The sequence below is a fragment of the Meriones unguiculatus genome, chromosome 14, assembly GCF_030254825.1.
Source record: "Meriones unguiculatus strain TT.TT164.6M chromosome 14, Bangor_MerUng_6.1, whole genome shotgun sequence".
Classification (NCBI taxonomy): domain Eukaryota; kingdom Metazoa; phylum Chordata; class Mammalia; order Rodentia; family Muridae; genus Meriones; species Meriones unguiculatus.
The window spans coordinates 77550052-77570139 of NC_083361.1; the positions used below are offsets into that span (position 1 = coordinate 77550052).

The 20088-nt window shown below is 38.8% G+C and overlaps 1 protein-coding gene and 1 pseudogene across 27 annotated transcripts in view; one reads left to right on the top strand and one right to left on the bottom strand.

The window, feature by feature from the left end:
- The window catches only part of Dlg2 (discs large MAGUK scaffold protein 2), a 1917798-nt gene that overhangs the window by 1307567 nt on the left and 590143 nt on the right, over positions 1-20088 (top strand). For all 27 annotated transcript variants that reach the window (XM_060367555.1, XM_060367549.1, XM_060367550.1 and 24 more), the window contains one exon: positions 15697-15747. In XM_060367555.1, coding sequence (XP_060223538.1) covers positions 15697-15747 — 51 coding nt within the window. The remainder of the gene's footprint in view (positions 1-15696; positions 15748-20088) is intronic.
- Positions 293-1291, bottom strand: LOC110561947 (glyceraldehyde-3-phosphate dehydrogenase-like; annotated as a pseudogene).

Here is a 20088-nt window from a genome sequence, read left to right on the forward strand (position 1 = left end):
GAGCCCAGCAAAATTGCTTAGGTAGAAAAAAAAATTGAAGATAGGAACGAGGGTATACATTTAGAAAGATAAATCATGGAACACTTAGATTTTGGAAGAACTGATAGATGTCCCAGGATGTTCTTTATTTCTGTGGTGGGTGCAGTGAGCTTTTTTGATGGTATTCAAGAGAGTAAGGCACCCTGGATCAGATGCTCAGTGTCAGGGGCTGAGTTGGGACAGGGACTCCACAGCAGCCAAGGGCCTGTCACTTGTTCTCATGTCCTTGCTGGGGTGAGTGGTCCAGGGCTTCTTACTCCTTGGAGGCCATATAGACCATGAGGTCCACTACCCTGTTGCTGTAGCTGTATTTATTGACATACCAGAAAATGGGTTTTACAAAGTTGTCATTGAGGTCAATGCCAGCCCCAGCATCAAAGGTGGAAGAGTAGGAGTCACTGTTGAAGTCACAGGAGACAAATGGGTCCTCAGTGTATCCCAGGATGCCCTGCCCTGTAGTGGGCCCTCGGATGCCTGCTTCACCACCTTCTTGATATCATCATACTTGGCAGGTTTCTCCAGTCAGCATGTCAGATCCATGACAGACATGTTGTGGGTAGGAATACAGAAGGCCATGCCAGTGATCGTCCTGTTCAGCTCTAGGATGACCTTGCCCACAGCTTTGGCAGCATCAGCATATGTACGGATGATGTTCTGGGCAGCCCCATGGCCATCATGCCATAGCTTTCCAGAGGGGTCATCCACAGTCTTCTGGGTAGCAGTGATGACATGGCCTGTGGTCATGAGTCCTTCCATGATGCCAAAGTTGTCATAGATGACCTTGGCCAGGGTGCTAAGCGGTTGGTGATGCAGGAAGCATTGCTGACAATCTTGAGTGAGCTGTCATACTTCTCATGGTTTGCGCCCATCACAAACATGGGAGCATTTGTGGAAGAAGCAGAGATAATAACCCTTTTGGCCACACCCTTCAAGTGGGCCTCAGCCTTCTCCATGGTGGTGAAGACACCAGTAGCCTCCACAGCATACTGGGCACCAGCATCTCCCCATTTGATGTTGGTGGGATCTCGCTCCTGGAAGATGGCTATGGGCTTGCATTGATGACGGGCTTCCTGTTCTCAGCCTAGACTGTGTTATTGAACTTGCCATGGGTAGAGTCATATTGAAACATGTAGACCATGTACTTGAGGCCGATGAAGGGGTCATTGATGGCAACAATCTCCACTTTGCCAGAGATGCAGGCAGCCCTGGTAACCAGGCATGAAATACAGCCAAATCTGTTCACTCCAACTTAAGGGACAAGGCAGGCACTGCATGAAAAGATATGGCTGTCTCTGGAACAGGAAGGAGCAGAGAGCCCCCCAGGAGGTTCTTTAGTGATAAAGGAAAAATATTTGAACTGACTTGAGCAGCAAAATTACATGATGAAAATATCAAACCAAACGGAGAACATATTGACATTAAAAAATGAAATAGGAAAAGAGTATTTTAACAGATTATGGCAGTGACTTAAGAAAGTGGTAACTTAAAATGGGCTATTGACTATTGATGTGAAATGTGAAGGATATAGTTGAAAAAGAGGATTTCTTGAAGTGAGGCATAGAGCACTCTGAAGGAAATCATAGAAATGTTTCAAATAGATTATTAGTTGTATTTTTAGTTTACTGTGACAGAAGTGGTATGAGGGCATTTACTCAAACAAACAAACAAACAAACAAACAAAAAGATGAGAGGAAAACTCAGGTAGATTCTAGCATAACAAGGAGCAGAGCTTGTTGAACACATATCTGAAAGGGAGGAAAGAAAAAGACATAAGCAATGTCCAGAGAACAGTAACCATGAGACCAACACAGACAGACCACCTACTACAAAGGAAAAGAAGCACTAGGAGACAGTCATTCTGTGATAGTAAACCAAAGAGGACAAAGACTGGGGAAAGGTGACTATTTACATATGGAAAGAACTGCTGGTATCCTCTAGGCCTAGCTCTTATATACAGATGGAAGACAAAGCAGGTTGAAGAAGCTTAATGAAAATACAGGAGACTGTTGTGGATTGGGAAGACAAAGAACAGAGGTGTCAGCAAGAATAACAGGGGCAAGTATGATCAAGGCACATTAGATGCATGCCTGGAAATGTCACAGTGAAGCATCATACTTTGTAAAATTAATTTGTGTCAATAATTTCAAATGAATTTATTAATGGACAAAACAAGGAAAAATGGTGACGAAATTGAGGACGTTCATGCCCTGTCAAATGTTATATTAATCTTACACTTGAAACAAAAAAAAAAGGAAGGAACTCTTTTGATCTCAGTTTACCTCAAATTTGAAGTGTCCATTGGGATTCAACAATCAAACTCTATGGTTTGTTTCTTTCTTTGTTTTTTCTATCAGGTGTTTCTGTTGGTGGTGGTAGTGATTGGTTTCATTTGTGTGTGATTTCATTTGATTGTTTGTTTGTTTAGTTCTTGGTTCTTTTGGACAATTCAATTGCCCAAGTGATTTATTCAGGGGGGACGGTAAAGGGAGAATGGAATTTGATGCCACGAGAACCCTGTGTGTCATGATGCTTTTACAAGTACTGCTCAATTATGCTCTTTACAATGCTTAGTGTTCTCAAAGAGCGTATTCAAACTCATGAAATATTTAAACCCCCCAAAACAAGACACCCTGCACCAGGCTGGAGCCAAATGAATACATTAAAACCACCTGTTCTCCTTCCATCTGTTCATTGTACAGAACTAGAAGCAAAGATGGGGGTAGGGAGGTAAACATTTCTGAACCAGAGCAAACTCCGTTCTGGACACAGTAAGTGACTGTATTGTTCCTTCATTGTAGAAGCCTTTAATCAAGATAATTTCCAATATATAATGACTTCTGTCACATGTGTAAGAATCCTAAACTATTTTTAGCTTCACTTCACAAAAATACTAACAATATTGTATCATATCAAAGTCCTAGTTGATTTAAAAAAATGCTGTTGTTTCATGCTGGAGAGGATGTGGAGAAAGGGGAACCCTCTTCCATTGCTGGTGGGAATGTAACTTGTACAGTTACTTTGGAAATCAATCTGGCACTTTCTCAGAAAATTGGGAATCGCATTACCTCAAGACCCAGCTATACCACTCTAGGGCATATACCTGAAAGACGCTCCACCATACAACAAGAACAACTGATCAACTATGTTCCTAGCAGCTTTATTCATAATGCCCAGAATCTGGAAACAACCCAGATGTCCCTCAACTGAAGAATGGATACAGAAATTGTGGTACATTTACACAATGGAATACTCCTCAGCTATTAAAACAAGGCAATCATGAAATTTGTAAGCAGATGGAGGAGACTAGAAAAGATCATCCTGAGTGACGTAACCCAAAAGCAAAATCTTTCATATTTGATAAGAAAGAGACATGCTTGGTATGTACACACTTGTAAGTGGATATTAGCCATATACTATAGGATAAACATACTAAAATCTACAGACCTAAAGAAGATAAATGACAAGAACCCTAGAGAAGATACTCAATTCTTGTTCAGAAGGAAAAACAAGATAGACACCAGAAGTGGTAGAAGAGAAGAAACAGGGCTAGAGCCTACCACAGATGTCCTCTAAAAGACTCCACCAAGCAGAAGATCAAAGCAGATGCAAAGCCAAACTTTGAACAGAGCACATTGAGTCTTGTGGAAGAAAGGGGATTTAAAAGGGCCCAGAGGAGACAGAAGCCACACAAGGAGACCAACAAAGCCAAAAAAAAAAAAAACAAAAACAAAAACAAAAAACCAGGGCCCAAGGGTGACTGCAGAGACTGGTGCATCATCCAACAACTATAGAGAGGACCTAGACCCCCTGCTCAGTAGCCCACAGACAGCTCAGTCTCAATGTGGGTTCCCTTGTAAGAGGAGGAGAGATAGTCTCTGACATGAACTCTGTTGCCTGCTCCTTTGATTACTTCTTCCTGGTGGGGCGATCTAGCCAGCCCACAAAAGAAAAAGAAGAGGATCCAGGCATTCTTGATTGGACCTGATAGGCTAGGGTCAGACGTAGGAGAGGAGGACTTCCTATATCAGTGGACTAGGGAAGAAGGATAGGTGAGGAAGAGGGAGCAAGGGTTGGACCAGGAGGAGATTAGGGAGGGAGCTCCAGCTGGGATACAAAGTGAATACATTGTAACCAATAATAATAAAAAAGAAAATAAACAAAAAAATGTCATTTTTATTTAAAAACTTAAAGGATAGTAATGATGTTTATGATCACTTTAAACCCTAAGTTCTATTGTTATGGAGACTTAACAGAGGCTGAAAAAAAAAAGAATTCTTCAGGAATAAGATACTACAAAATAATGTTAATTTTTTTATATGTTTGAAGGTGTAATTTAGCAGTTCATTGAGTTCAGAAATTTGTTTAAATAAGATTAGGATTTTTAACTTAAAGTCTGATAGAAGACATTCAGGTGAGTAATAGAAACTGCTTCTACAAAAATTAGAATCTCAGCTAAGAATATTAATAGCTGGGACTTGGGTGATAGCTCAGTTAGTAGTGTGCTTGTCTCCCAACCATGAAGACCTAAGTTCCAAGCCGAGAAAACACTTTAAAAGCCAGGAATGATGGCATGCATATATGATCTCTGCAAAAAAAGAAGAGCACTGTTGATCCCTGGGCCTGGCAGGCTACTCAGTCTAGCCTTTTTGGTACATTCGAGGTTGATTTTTTTATATATTTTTAATTATTTTTATACTAATTACAGTTTGTAGCCCAGCTGTAGCCTCCTCCCTCATTCTCTCCCAATCCCTCCCTCCCTCATCTTCTCCCATGTCCCTCTTAAAGTCCACTGATAGAGGAGGTCGTCCTCCTTTCCATCTGCTGCTAGCCTATTAGGTCTCATCAGGACTAACTGCATTGTCCTCCTCTGTGGCCTGGCAAGGCTGCTCCCCCCTTGGGGGATGGGGCCAAAGAGCCCACCACTGACTTCATGTCAGAGACAGTACCTGTTCCCCTTACTAGGGATTCCTACTTGGATACTGAGCTGCCATGGGCTACATCTGTGCAGGGGTTCTAGGTTATCTCTATGCATGGTCCTTGGTTGCCGTTATCAGTCTCAGAGAAGACCCCTGTGCCCAGATATTTTGGTTCTCTTACACTCCTTCTGGAGTTCCTGTCCTTTCCAGGTCTTACTATCTCCCCTTCTTTTATATGATTCCCTGCACTCTGCCCAAAGTTTGGTTATGAGTCTCAGCATCTGCTTTGATACACTGCTAGGTAGTCTCCCAGAGGCCCTCTATGATCGGCTCCTGTCCTGTTTCCTGTTTGCTCCTTCTTCCAATGTCCATCCCATTTGCCTTTCTGAGTGAGGATTGATCATCTTACCCAAGATTTTAGAAGGTTTATCCTATATTATAGGTCTAATATCCACTTATAAGTGAGTGTGTACCTTGTGTCTCTTTTTGCTTCTGGAATACCTCACTCAAAATGATGTTTTCTAGATCCCACCATTTGCCTGAAAATTTCATGATTTCCTTGTTTTTAATTGCTGACTAGTATTCCATTGTGTAAATGCACCAATTTCTGTATCCATTCTTCCGTTGAGGGACATCTGGGTTGTTTCAAGGTTCTGGCTATTACGAATAAAGCTGCTATGAACATGGTTGAGCAAATGTCCTTGTTGTGTACTTGAGCATATTTTGGACATAGCCTAGGAGTGGTATAGCTGGATCTTGAGGAAGTGCTATTCCTAATTGTCTGAGAAAGCACCAGATTGATTTCCAAAGTGGTTATACAAGTTTACATTCCTACCAGCAAAGTGAGAGGGTTCTGGTTCCTAAAGATCATGTTTCTAAAGAAAGGTTGACAACACCTAAGTTCCACAGGGATGGTTAAAATAAAAATAAGATTTAAAGATGGTGAAAATGAATATTAGTGTTCTTTGGTTGTTCTTTATTTTCTATGGAGGTAGAGCAAGCAGTGTTCTCTATCTATCTATCTATCTATCTATCTATCTGCCTATCTATCAATCAATCTCTCTATCTGTTTATTTATCATCTCTCAATATGTGTGTGTGTTTCTGTCTGTCTGTGTACTTTATCTTCAAAGATTAAAAGAAACTACCTTGAAGCTTCCTTTTGTTTCTGTCAGAAACCTGAGCTCTCTGGTAGAAATGGGTAAGATACTAAGAAGCTTGGCTGGAGTACAGGAGATGGCACCATGCCATTGCTTAGCTTCCTCTCTCCTGGGGAATCCTGTAGAGCAGGGAGAAGGGACATGGCTGCAGATATTCATTGGTTAGAAAATTATCATTTGGTAAGATCGTAGGTTTCTAGGTTAGGGTCTTTGGAATAATGAGCAAAAGGAAAATGCTAATAAAGAATGGTGAGATAAGTAGATAGAAGAGGACCTTTATGGAAGAAGGTCAAACCTGTGGGAGCAATTTCAGAAATGATTGATATGCATGTGAAAGGAGAACCATTCTTACCCAGTCAGGGTTCCTTACCATGATAGCTACAGAATCAATACAAGCTTCCTGAATGTAAGGTTAGGACTCTAAAGAATACCTGTCCATACAGTCAGCCCTGCTCACTGTAATGAGCGATTGCTTGGCTCCTCTGGTTAGAGTTACTGTTACTTTCCCTCAAGCCATATTTGATAAGAAAGGACAACAGCCACAGAGTTATTGTTCTGAATGGAGGCCACATTGACATAAATTTGGGTATGTTGTGTTTTCATTTTCATTGAACTCGAGAAAGTCTTTAATTCATTACCTTATTTCCTCCCTGACCCAGTGGTCATGAAGTAGAAAGTTGTTCAGTTTCCATGAGTTTGTAGGCTTGTTGTTGTTGATGTCCAGCCTTAATCCATGGTGATCTGATAAGATACAAGGGGTTATTTCAGTTTTCTGGTATCTGTTGAGGCTTGCTTTGTGACCAACTATATGGTCTATTTTGGAGAAGGCTTTATGAGGTATTGAGAAGAAGGTATATTCTTTTGCATTTGGGTGAAAAGTTCTGTAGATATCTGTTAGATCCAGTAGATTCATAACATCCCTTAGTTTCATTATTTTTCTGTTTGATTCCTATCTTTATGAGATGTCCATTGGTGAGAGGGTGGTGTTGACATTTCCCACTATTAATGTATGGGGTTTGATGTGTGATTTAAGCTTTAGCAATGTTCAGAATTGACTTGTCCTCTTGGTGGATTTTTTCTTTGATATATTCTGAGATTATCTCTTCCATCTCTTATATTCTGTTGATACTCCTCCCATTTGTAGTTCCTGTTCTCTTTCCTATGATTTCCATCTCCAGAATTCCTTCTGTTTGTGTTTTTTTTTATTGCTCCTATTTCCCTTTTTAGGTCTCAAACAGTTTTATTCACTTTAGTCACCTGTTTGATTACATTTTCCTGTATTTCTTTAAGAACTTTATTCATTTCTTCTTTAAAGACCTCTATTATCTTCTAATGTTGGATTTAAGGTCATCTTGTGTTTCAGCTGTGTTAGGATATCCAGGGCTTGTTGTAATAGGATAGCTAGGCTCTGGTGGTGCCATATTGCCCTGGCTCTTGTTGACTGTGTTCTTATGCTGGCCTTCAGCCATCTGGCTGTCCCTAGTTTTGGCTGGATTTTCCTGAAGCCCAGTGGGTCTCCTCAGGAAGGCAAGTTGAGCCTTGGGCCAGACAGTGGAGCTCAGGGGAGAGTATGTTGCTCACCTCAGCTGGTTTTGCCCCAGGTAGACCCAGCAGGCAGGAGATTGTCAGGAGGAGTCTAACCTGCATGTTCCCGGGGCCTGGTTACCTCCTCAGAAAGACAGGCAGAGCCGTGGGCCAGAAAATGGAGTTCAGGGGACAACACACAGCTCACCTCAGCATAAATTCTCAAATTCTTATGATCGTATTATTTACATGCATTGTTTAATCAAATTGTCATAATAACCATATAATATCTCATTCATGAAAAAACAATTTTTAATGTTAGAGAATTTCTACTCATGCACAAATATCATAAAAGTTGGAAAAGAATTCAAATGGTTTTTTTTCTTTCTGTGACCCACATTCTCACCAGATATCTAAAAGTAAACACAGATTCAGGTATTCAAGTAGCAACATTTTAGGACACACCTGCTAATGGACGTCTTGCAACAGAAGAAAAGGTTCAATATTGGCACAGCACTAAGGACAAGGAATGCAGATAAGCACAAATGTGTGAGGAGTGCTTTGCATGCATGTGTGTATGCAGCTCTGGGGTGTTTGATAGTGATAGAACCCAGTCCAGTCAGAGCTCCTGACAAGACTTGATATCAGATATGTGGATAGAGAAACTATAAATCACAAAAGGACTGAACCCAGGGAGAAGGTCCCTCGTGAGCTAGATCATTTTTAAGAACACATGATTTCCTCTAGAAAGGGCAAAAATGATAGTAACTAGAGCTTTTGGTTTTCATAAGCATCACATGCTAAACAAAAGCCAATGAGAGTATTATATTCTGAAACACTATTAATCAAAGAAATGAAAGCAATCATGTTTACTTTGTAATAATAACTTAGGATAAGGGTCAGGGTTAGGATGGTATCTATTACTTTTTGACATTGTGTCCAGAACCATGGCATAAAATGCTTAATAAAGGAAAGGTTTGTTTTGGGTCACTTGCAGAGTGTTTAGATCATTGTTCTCCACCCCATGTGATGAGATGGAAAAGCATAATGGTGACAGCATTTGCAGAGGTTCTTCTTCACGTTTGCCAAACAGAAGGAGAGAAAGGAGGACATGCAAAGGAATTTAATGGAATATGGTCCCAAGGACAGCTCCAGTAATTTACTTCTTCTTAGGTTCCACCTCCTACTTTTTATCACTTGGCAACGATACCAATATATAATGAATTTATCAAGGATTAACCTATCAACTGGGACTCCATGCTTATAATTTAATTGATTCTGGAAACATATCTGGATGTGATTCACTCTGAGCATTTCTGTTATGTGTATGTGTGTATACATGTGTGAACAGATATGCTTGCCTGTGCAAACACATGTGAAATCCAGAGGTTGACACTAGACTCCCTCAATTCTTTCTCCATGTTTTCTGAGACAGAGTTTCCCACTAAACCTAGAATGTCTTGCTCAGACTAGACTGGCTTGTTAATAAGCTTCAGGGAACTGGCTTTCTCTGTCCTCCAAGGACTGAGAGCAGTCTTGTGTTCTGTCATGTATATTTTGGTGTGTGCACTGGTGATATTAATTCAAGCTCTTGGGCCTGCATAGAAAGCCCTTTACCCACTGAGCCATCTTCTCACTAGCTAAGCATTACTTAGTACAAAGACACTGCTAACCAAAATTAACCACCACAGATTCTTTAGCATTCTAGTCAGTGAAAGTACGGAATCTGTATATATAAAAAATACTAAATAGATTTTCAAGAACCTTGTACATGGTAGATTGGGTGGTGGCCTTCATTTTTCTCTGCAACTTATATATTGCTTATCACAGTCCTAGAAGATCTTAAAATGTCTGTGTATTAGTTTTCATTAAAGGATGTGTTTATTCTGCAGGGTATTGAGGCAGATGTTGAGACTCATAGCCAAACTTTGAGCAGAGTACAGGGAATCTTTTGAAAGAAATGGGAGATAGTAAGACCTGGAGAAGACAGCAGCTACACAAGGACAGGGACAGATCCTAAAAGTCTGAGCGTAGGGGTATTTTCTGAAAGTGATACTCCAGCCAAGGACCACTCATGGAGATGGCCTGGAAGCCCTGCACAGAGGCAGCTTATGGCAGTTCAGTACCCAAGTGGCCTCCATAGTAATGGGGCAGGGATTGTCTCTGACATGAACTGATAGACCTGTTCTTTGATCACCTCCCCTTGAGGGGGGAGCAGCCTTACCAGGCCACAGAAGAAGACAATGTAGTCACTCCTGATGAGACCTGATAGACTAGGATCAGAGGGAAGGGGAGGAGGACCTCCCTTATCAGTAAGTAGACTGGGAGAAGGACATGGGTGGGGAAGAGGGAGGGTTGGATTGTCAGGGGAGGAGGGAGGGAGGTACAGGGGGGATACAATGTGAATAAACTGTAATTAATAAAAATAAAAATAATTATTTAAAAAGGATGTGTTGTCACAAGAAAATGTGTATATCTTAAAGTCCATTTTCTTAGTACCTGTCACTATACTTGGTACTTTATTAGTATCTAATATTTGTTCTACGGGTGGATTGTGTTTAGTCTTACACGGCCTTTGCTTTGATGTTTCTGTTTCAAAACTTGTTAAAATATGCAGCATGGGGATATGTAAGAATCTGTTCTTTTTGAAGTTCAGTATATTATTAGCTTTAGAGAAATTTAAAAGGTGGTAAAATTTTTTAAAATCAAGGAAATCAGTAAGATTCCAATTTTAAAAGATTAAAGCATGAAATACTTCACCTGTGCTATTCATGAAGAAAGTATCTTTTCAGGAGATAAAAATAAATCTTGAAATCAAATTATGTCATCATCCAGGCAGGTGGTTACAATAGCAGTGAAGGAGGGAAAGACAGTAAAATTGATTAAAGATTTCCAGAGCCTGAAAAAAATATATAAAGTATTCCAAGTTTATAAAATGATAACTAAGTATGAAGTTGGAATGTGAGTGGGCTGTGGGTCTTGCTTTCTTTTAATTTAAGTGCCATATGAGGTCAGTAAGGCTTCCTGCCCATAAAAGTGTGGGACAATGGGTGGCATCAAATTGGATTTTCGGCCACCAGAGAAACAAAAGCCATCCATCATATAAAGAAAAATTAATTATATAAAGAAAAAAAAAGTGTGTGTGTGTGTGTGTGTGTGTGTGTGTGTGTGTGTGTGTGTTTGTGTAGGAAGGCCATAATTTATTTGCTCAGTTTCTTCTTTTTAATTTTCTTCTTTAATATAATTTTTTATTTTTTATTTATTACAATTTATTCACTTTGTATCCTAGCTGTAGCCTCCACCCTCATCCACTCCCAATCCCACCTTCCCTCCCTCCCAGATGTAACCTGTATCAGCTTAGTCTCCAAATGGGTTCCCTAGTAATGGGAACAGGGGCTATCTGTGACATGAACTCAGTGGCTGGCTTTTTGATCACCTCCCCCTGAGGCGGGGGCAGCCTTACCAGATCGACTATAGTAAGGAGACTATGGTGAAGGAGACTATGAAAGACAGTCCTGGTGAGACCTGATAGGCTAGGGTCAGATGGAAGAGAAGGAGTTCCCCCTATCAGTGGAAGGGGCACCGGAAGGACATATATTTTTAACATTTGAGAATTATATATATATATATACCCTGAAATATGATTGTATCTATTTCTTATTTTATTCTCTAACTCTCTACATAGTCCTCAAATACATTTTTCTCCCAATTTATACCCTCTACTGCTGCCCATGTGTACTCAGAGGTGGGGCCTTCCAACCGAGAATGGGAAGCCTACCAAGGGTCATACCCACAAAGAAGAATTATTTTCTACTCCCAGCAGCTATCAACTGCAAGTAGCTCCTCAGTAAGGGGAGAGACCTCAAGAAGCACCTCCCCATTGGTGCTGACATTTTGTCTGGCTTGATGTGGTGCAGAAAACCAAAGATGTTATGAGCTTCATGGGTTGCAACAGCTATGCCTTGTCAGGAAGACAGCACCTCATGGCTTTCCTCTTCATCCACCTGCTCCTTTACTATTTCTGACTCCTCTTCCACAATGTTTCCCTAGCCTTGGGGTAGAGGCTTACTGAGGAACATGTCCATTTTAGGGCTGTGAACTCATAGTTTGTTATTTTTAGCAATCTGCTAGGACTGCTGACAAATGAAAAAAAAATTAAGCAAGATTAGGAGAAACCCAGGTCTATGAATATAAATATAAATATAAATATTTAGAAGGCAATTTTCAGCATAAGTATTTAGCAAAGCAATAACAGGTTCTACTGTAGAACTTATAAGCTCTTAGCCATGGGGCTTTGGCCAGATTCACAGTAGCAGACATGAAATTCCCTCCTATGGAACAGACCTTAAATGCAATCAGAGAGCTGTTAGTTACCCCATAACAGTTACGTGTACCAGAAGGCACATGTTGCCCAGCTGGAAGTTCAGCATGCTGCGTCTCACCTAGGTAATGTGCTGATATTTTTTTCCACCAGCAGCCTGTATAGTACCTCACAGTGACACAAATGGAGGAAGGAAGTTTTCCAATTGGTTTGAGAGTGATTTTCTATGTCCGGCAGCCAGACTGTGTTGTGTTTTCAGCAATGGGATCTTGTTATGTATCTGTGGCGGGTAAACAAGGGAGATGGAAGTAGCCTGTTTCACTGAAACCACATTTTTCAAAACTATGAGGTTCTGTATACCTTATTTATTTTCCAAAATGCTAGTCCCTTGGTTTTCTACTTTTCAAGATGAAAAAGAAAGTTTAAAGAGTTTAAAGTTTAAAGTTTAAAGGGCCAGAGCTGGAGTTAACAGGGACCTCCACCATGGCACTTTCTGTACCCCATAGATCAGAAACACAATATATTTCTAAGATGCTTAAATATCATAGGAAGTGTGACTGGTGAATGGAAAGTATATTCAGTAGAAAGAGAACTTCGTGAGTAGAAAGGACGTATCAGAAGAGTTGGGGAGATGGCTTTGTAGTAAAATGCCTGCTGTAGGAGTGTGAGGAACTAGGTTTAAAACCTCTCAAACATACATAAATTTAGCATAGGTCTATAACCACTGTGCTCCTAGATTGAGAAGGAAGACAGAGTCAGGAAAATCCCCCAGAAGCTCATGAGTCTGCTAGCCTGCCCTATTCAACAAAAAGAATCTGTTTCAAACACGGTAGAGGGTGGGTACCAGCTCCTGAGTTTGTCCTCTGACTTCCACACATATACTATGACTTACATGCCCCAATATTCATTCACATACATCATACAAACACACACAAACACAACCATACACACACATATAGATAGATAGATAGATAGATAGATAGATAGATAGATAGATAGATAGATAAACAAATAAATAGAAATTAGAAAGTTGCATATTGTGGAACTGATTTCAGTTACTCTGAGACCGTAGGGGAAGGATCACACAAGCGTGTACTGTCTGTAACCCTGCTTGCCAGGAGAGAAGGGGAGCCACGTTAAACATAGTTTTGACTTCTAGATAGGGTGCTCAAGATGATAAGTGAGGGTGATTCTCTGTAGACATTCCTTGATTCTTTACCACTCAGTAAATTACCATACTCTAAATAAATGTGGAAGCTACTGAAAGCTCAATTAATTGAAAAGGCTCAAAATATCTAAAAAATCACAGCCAAGACTTGGGAACTTCTCATTAAAATACAGATATTCTTAGTACTTGAGTTTTCTGCTTTTTATCAAAATCTCTGCCAAGAGAGAGAGTAGCTTATTTTTTTTTCCTTAGAGCTCATCAAGGGAGCATAGCCATCACTCTTCTTCTAATGACACAATAGATATTAGAGGGTCTAAAATACCTTATTCCTGAATCCCCACACTGTATTTATGTTTCCATATTTTAAAATGTTTATCAGTTAAGGTTGAGGAGTTGGTTCACTTATGGTTAAAAACATTCACTACTTTTTAATGATATTCTTTGTTTTTTTTTTTTTTTTTTTTTTTAATGAAGGTTACATCCTGGACACCACTCTCTACCCTTAAGAAGAGAGCCTGGATATTGTTAAATTAAGCAAATAAGATTACATTCTTTAGTTGAAAAGGAAAGATCCTTGGAGTACAAAGAAGCTGACTGACAAGGATTATAAGAGCTGTTCATGAAGCTGAATAGGGAATTTCAGAATAATAATTATGATGCACATACAGGATGAATCTAGAATCTAACATTCAGCATGCATAATCTTAGAATTGCTAAGCAAATATTCTGTATGCTACTATATATGCTCTGTAAAACAAACCAGTAAAACTGTCTTGTCTTCTAACTACTTCTTGAAAGCATGCCTTTCACTGTGAATCTTTGGATATTTGCTATCAGAGGCTTATTTTCCTTCCTTTGAAGCATGCTCCCCCTTCCCAGTTTGCAGCACTTTAATAACAGGAACGGCTTCACGCTAGAGAACCAGTGAAGCAAAGAAAAGCTTCATGGAGCCATAGTAAAGGAATGAGAATATATCACATTAATTCAGCCTCCTCCTGGTGCCCTCCTTCTATCAACTATTAAAAGTTAGAAAGATAAACAAAAAGTTCAGACAGAAGCATATATATACGAGTGCTTTTGAGATTTTTTTTTTCAATTTTACATGTGCTCAACGAAAACCTTTGTAAAGCTGCTGAAGCTTTCTGACATCATAAAGTCTTTCTCTGTGAGTCATTAAATTGCTGAAGCCCAGAAAATCAAATTTAGTTTAGGTCTGTTTGATAATGTAATAACACAGTAAAATGTGATTCACCAATTAGCTCGTGTAATTGAATAATCAAAAACATGCTCCAAATGAGTCGCTGAGGCATAGTCCATCACCCTTGTGGCTGTATATCTTTACTGATTACAACTTCAGGTACATCTTCCATCGGTGATATTACCTCCATGTTTCCTATGAAACAGAATCAACAAATGTCTATGGTTGTGGTTTGGTATAGTACTTAGTTTCATGACTCATTGATTTCTTGTTTCTCTTTCATAAGTTCCCTCTTGACCAAGCTCTATATTAGGTGAAGGGTCCTTGCCTCCACAGAGTTCTCGGTCTCCCTGGACTATATTTAAATTCTGTAAGACTGGAAAACCAAGCCGATGTTAAGAATCTTAAAGAAAACACAATTTTGTGGTTGAAAAACTGTCTCCCTGGATGATTCCCAAATCCCAATGGTGATGCTAAGATATACTTTAGGGAAAAAAAAAGTAATAGACAATCTGAGACTTTTTTTTTCTGAGAAATGTTAATTGGATAAGAAGAAATCTGTCATAGATAAAAATAGGAAATGAATGTTTGTTAGATTGCTTTATAGCATTTCCTTATAATTCTCTATGCACATCTGTTGAAACATGGGTGCTCGGCTGTATTCAAAATGTTTTTCTGTTTTTAAGTTTAGATCAATTCAAGAATTGTTTAGGTGGTTAAAACAATTCTAATGAGGAATCTTAAAATGGGTTCTGCTTTATTCATTTATTATTCCTGAAACATTTGGGCATGTTTTCATGGTCCAGGGCTTCCCAGAAAGCAAAATAAGAAGTAATTGGAATATGTTACCTGAACTTGAGTCAGGAACAACATGGAATTTCTTAGCTGACTGGGTCACTATTAACGTAGAATAAAAGGAGAAAAGGAGGAACAGGAAGGAAAGGAGGCAGAAGCAGAGGAGTAGAGTAGGTGGTGGGGACAGGCAGAGAGAGAACACATAGTTTGTGCTGCCATTTTAAAAGTAATTCTTTAGCTTTATCTGTGAGATTTAAACAGATATTAGCAAGCAACTTCCTTGATATCATCATCCTTAGATGGTTTATTGTTCATAAACTCAAAATGCATTTTTTTTACTGTCCCCTCACATAAAAAAACAAATAACAACATTCTTAAGAGATGAGACCATTAATTATCTTGGTAGCACCTCATTTTATTTTGGAAAAAAAAAAACAATCAAAAGCTTAGCATGCACTATTCTGGAATGACGGGTGTGTGCCCACACACCTGGAGCTCCCCCAGTAGCTTTCAAATGTATAATCTCATACTCAAAATGCATTAGTAATCCTCTCCCTTTTTTCTCCCTATTAATAGGTCAACGGAACAGAAATTGAATATGAGTTTGAAGAAATTACATTGGAGAGGGTAAGAAAAATTTTAAATCCTTAATTTCGCATTTTACCTCCTGAGTACTATTTGGTCGTCTTGTGAAATTACAAAATTGTATATCCTAGTTCAATGCCCCTCACAAGATTTACAGGGAGAATATCAGTGAAAAGCTTGCATTATGGTACATTGAGGTAGAAGATTGATAATCAGAATGTTCGTTTTGTAAGTTATGTTGCCAGGAATGGGAGTAATGTATGGCAAGGCAGACGTGCCCCAGGAGTTTGGGCAGCTCTTCGTTCTGGATGTTTTGTTCTTAATGCTTTGGCGGTATGCTTCTAAGATATATTACAAGATGTTCTCAGTTGTGTGATATTGATATTGTAATCTGACCTACAGCTACCACACACATTCTATTTTATCAACAAAAGAAGTAATAAACTTAAAACACACTCCCAAAAGAAGATTCCCAGCAACTCTGTAGAGCTCTGAAAATATGCTAGAAAGACATTGGCCATGACTTTTTGCATGTATTGGAAACTCAGCCACAGAGCTTAATGTATTTATATATTATATAAAACAGCAAAAAAAAAAAAACTGTCAAAGACCAACTATAAACAATTTCAGAAAGCATTAACAGGATATTCATCATTCCAAAAGGTGAGCATAAAACTGCTTACTTACTCTCTTTAGGAAATGAGGACAAGAAATGTGAACAGTTTAGTATCTAAATGGCAAATATTTCAAAGTAGTTTTACTATCCAGTGACAATGAGCAGTCCTGAAAATCGGTTAATTTGGAAATAGAAATCAAAAGCCATGAAAAAAGCACCCGTTTAGAGGTGCAATTACATTCATAAGAGTGGACTAATTTCACAACTGCTCATGTGTGTACTGTTTACAACAGTAGAAGCTCAGAAATGAGGTCATCACTTTATAATATAGCCATACAATATGAATCATATTAAATTTAAATACAGTGGAATGTTAAATTATATTTCAACATCATTTATAGAATACCATACAATTGCAAGAAATCAAAGTATATCTATCTCAATTGTATTAATCAATCTTAAAATCATGTTTAAAAAAGAAATTTTTAAAAAATAATCAAATATAAATTTAATCAGATTTAATAAAACTCCTTTAGTGTTACATTTCCAAAACTTTTTTTTTTACACAGCAGGATGTATTAGTATATTTGCATATATGCATATACATAATAAAGAAAAAAGGGCTACCAATTTGAAAGACAGGACATGGAAGAAGTATATTTTAAAATAAATAAATAAGAGAAAAGAAAAACATTTCAGCATAGACAGGGAGAGTCTCCTAAAAGTTAAAAAGTTCTAAAATGTTATTTTCTTTGGAAAAAAAAAAGTGAGAGAAAATTAAACCTCGGGAGAGATTAGGGGATCCCCACAGTCCGGTCGAACCTTCTTAGCAGCTAAGACTCAAGGACTTCAGCACAATTATAAAGTTGTCTATGAGGGTGCCTGACAGAGATTAGCAAGCAATAGACTTTTTAATTAGAGAACACCCTTAGATGATCTGTTATTTATAAACGCGATGTGCATACTTTGTATGATCCTCACAACACCCTAAAGGGATGGAATTATTGTTATTTTTATAGTGTCTCATGTCATTTTTGGCAAAAGCATAATCAAAAGCACATGTATGAAGAAATGTTCAGGAGCAGCAGGTGTGTGATTGGCAATATGGCTTGTGAGGTACAATGCAAAATGAAAATGGTGATTCTTCTAAACCCAGAACCTATACAACTAACCTGGTCTCACTGTGTGCTTGTTTCTTCTCCCCTCCTCAAGTTGTCCTTTTTATAGATAGAAGTTTTGTATGAAACCCTCCTCCCCTTGTATTTGATCCTAGACTATCAGGTCTCATCAGGACTGGTTACATTGTCTTCCTTGATGGCCTGGCAAGGCTGCAAACACCACTACTCCTGGGGGGAGGTGATCAGAGAGCCTGCTACTGAGTTCATGCCAGAGAAAGTCCCTGCTCCCCTTACTAGGGAACCCACTTGGAGACTGAGTCTTTGGGCTACATCTGAGCCAGGGTTTTAGGTCCTCTCCATGCATTGTCCTTGGTTGGTGTATCAGTCTCTTCAGGGCTCACGGGACTCAATTTTTATGGCTCTATTGGTTTCCTTCTGGATCTCCTGTTCCCTCCAGGTCTTTCTATCCCCCCTTCTTTCATAAGGTTCCCTGAACTCTGCCCAAATATTGGCTATGAGTCTCAGCCTCTGCTTCCATTTCTGTGGTAGGCTCCTGTCCTGTTCCCTGTCTTCTCCTGCTTCTGATGTCTATCACCTTTATTCTTCTGAATGAAGATTGAGCATCTTCCCTGGGGTCTTCCTTGGTTTTTAGCTTTTTTAGGATTATAGGTTTTAGTATGTTTATCCTATACTATATGTCTAATATCCACTTATGAGTGAATATATACCATGAGTATCTTTCTGCTTCTTGGTTATCCCACTAAAGATGATCTTTTCTAGTTCCCACCATTTGCCTGCAAATTTCATGATTTCCTTGTCTTTAATAGCTGAGTAGTATTCCATTGCAAGCCTATAGCCAACATCAAAATAAATAGAGAGAAACTTAAATCAATCCCACTGAAATCAGGGACAAGGCAAGGCTGCCCACTCTCTTTCTCTGTATCTCCTCAACATAGTCCTTGAAGTCCTAGCTAGAAGACAACTAAAGGAGATCAAGTGAATATACATTAGAAAGGAAGAAGTCAAAGTATCTCTATTCGCAGATGATATGATAATATACATGAGTGACCCCAAAAATTCTACCAGAGAACTTCTTCAGCTGATAAACACCCTCAGCAAAGTGGCTGGATACAAAATTAACTCAAAAATTAATAGCCCTCCTGTATACAAAAGACAAAAGGGCTGAGAAAGAAATTAGGGAAGCAATATCCTTTACAATAGCCACAAATAACATAATATACCTTGGTGTGTTTCTAACCAAGCATGTGAAAGACCTGTATTAAAAAAAACTTCAAGTCTCTGAAGAAAGAAATGGAATAAGATATCAGAAGATGGAAAGATATCCCATGATCATGGATCAGTAAGATTAACATAGTGAAAATGGCCATCCTACCAAAAGCAATTTACAGATTCAATGCAATTCCCATCAAATTACCAACACAATTCTTTACAGAACTTGAAAGGACAATTCTCAATTTCATATGAAAAAAAAACAAACAACCAAAATTGCTAAAACAATCTTGTATAATAACAGATTGTCTAGAGGTATCTCTATCCCTGTTCTCAAGCTGTACTATAGAGCAACAGTAATAAAAACTGCATGGTACAGGCATAGAAACAGAATAGTGGATAAATGGAATCAAATAGAAGACCCAGAAATAAACCTACACACTTACAGATACTTGATTTTTGACAAGGAAGCCAAAACCATACAATGGAAAAAAGACAGCCTCTTCAACAAATGGTGCTGGTCTAATTGGATGTCTACATATAGAAAAACGCAAATAGGTCCATATTTATCACCCTGAACAATACTAAAATCTAAGTGGATCAAAGACCTCAACATAAAACCAGACACACTAAACCTGTTAGAAGAAAAAGTGGGGAAGAGCCTTGACTCATAACTTTAAATTCTTAGTCGTTGACTCTTGACTCTCAAAATTCTCCTGATAATTCTTAAACATTTCACTAGAAAAAAAAAAAAACACTTTTTGTTTCTCTGATACAACTTTTATATCTTCTTTGAGCTCTTCAAATCTCTAAGACCCTCTTTCCCTCACTTTCACTGTTAACTGATAATTGTCTTCTGTGTGTCCTTGAGAAAAGGTAAGAAATGATTTCATTTCTACCTTATTTTTTCTGTGACCACATGGCAATGAACTTTTGCCAGGAGACTAAAAGATTTTTTTTTTCCTTCTGGGACAATTCATAATTTGGGAGCTGGATTTCATAAGCTCTTATTTATTTAATGTCTTTGCTTCTGGCGTCATCATCTGCTCTTCTGCATTTCATCCATTCTCCTCTGTGTTCCTTGACATTGATGTTCTGTAACATCTCTTAACGAAAAAGAAAACATCACGTGACCAAGTATTCTCCTGCTGTTTTGCTTGTAGGACAAATGTATAGTTTTAATCACTATAGTTAATTAACCCATGTTCTTTTGCCTTTCTTTGTTGCTGTTCTGTTTAATTTTGAGATAAAGTCTTGCTCTTCTGGCCTAGAACTTGTTTGTAAAGAGGATGAGCTCGTGCTTGCAACAACCCTCCTACCACTCAAGGGCCAGGAGTGTGGGTACGCATCACAAGGCCTATCACTTATCCCATTTTAATCTTCTTCTGGTTTTACCTGTGTCCGTCCCCCTACAAGTTA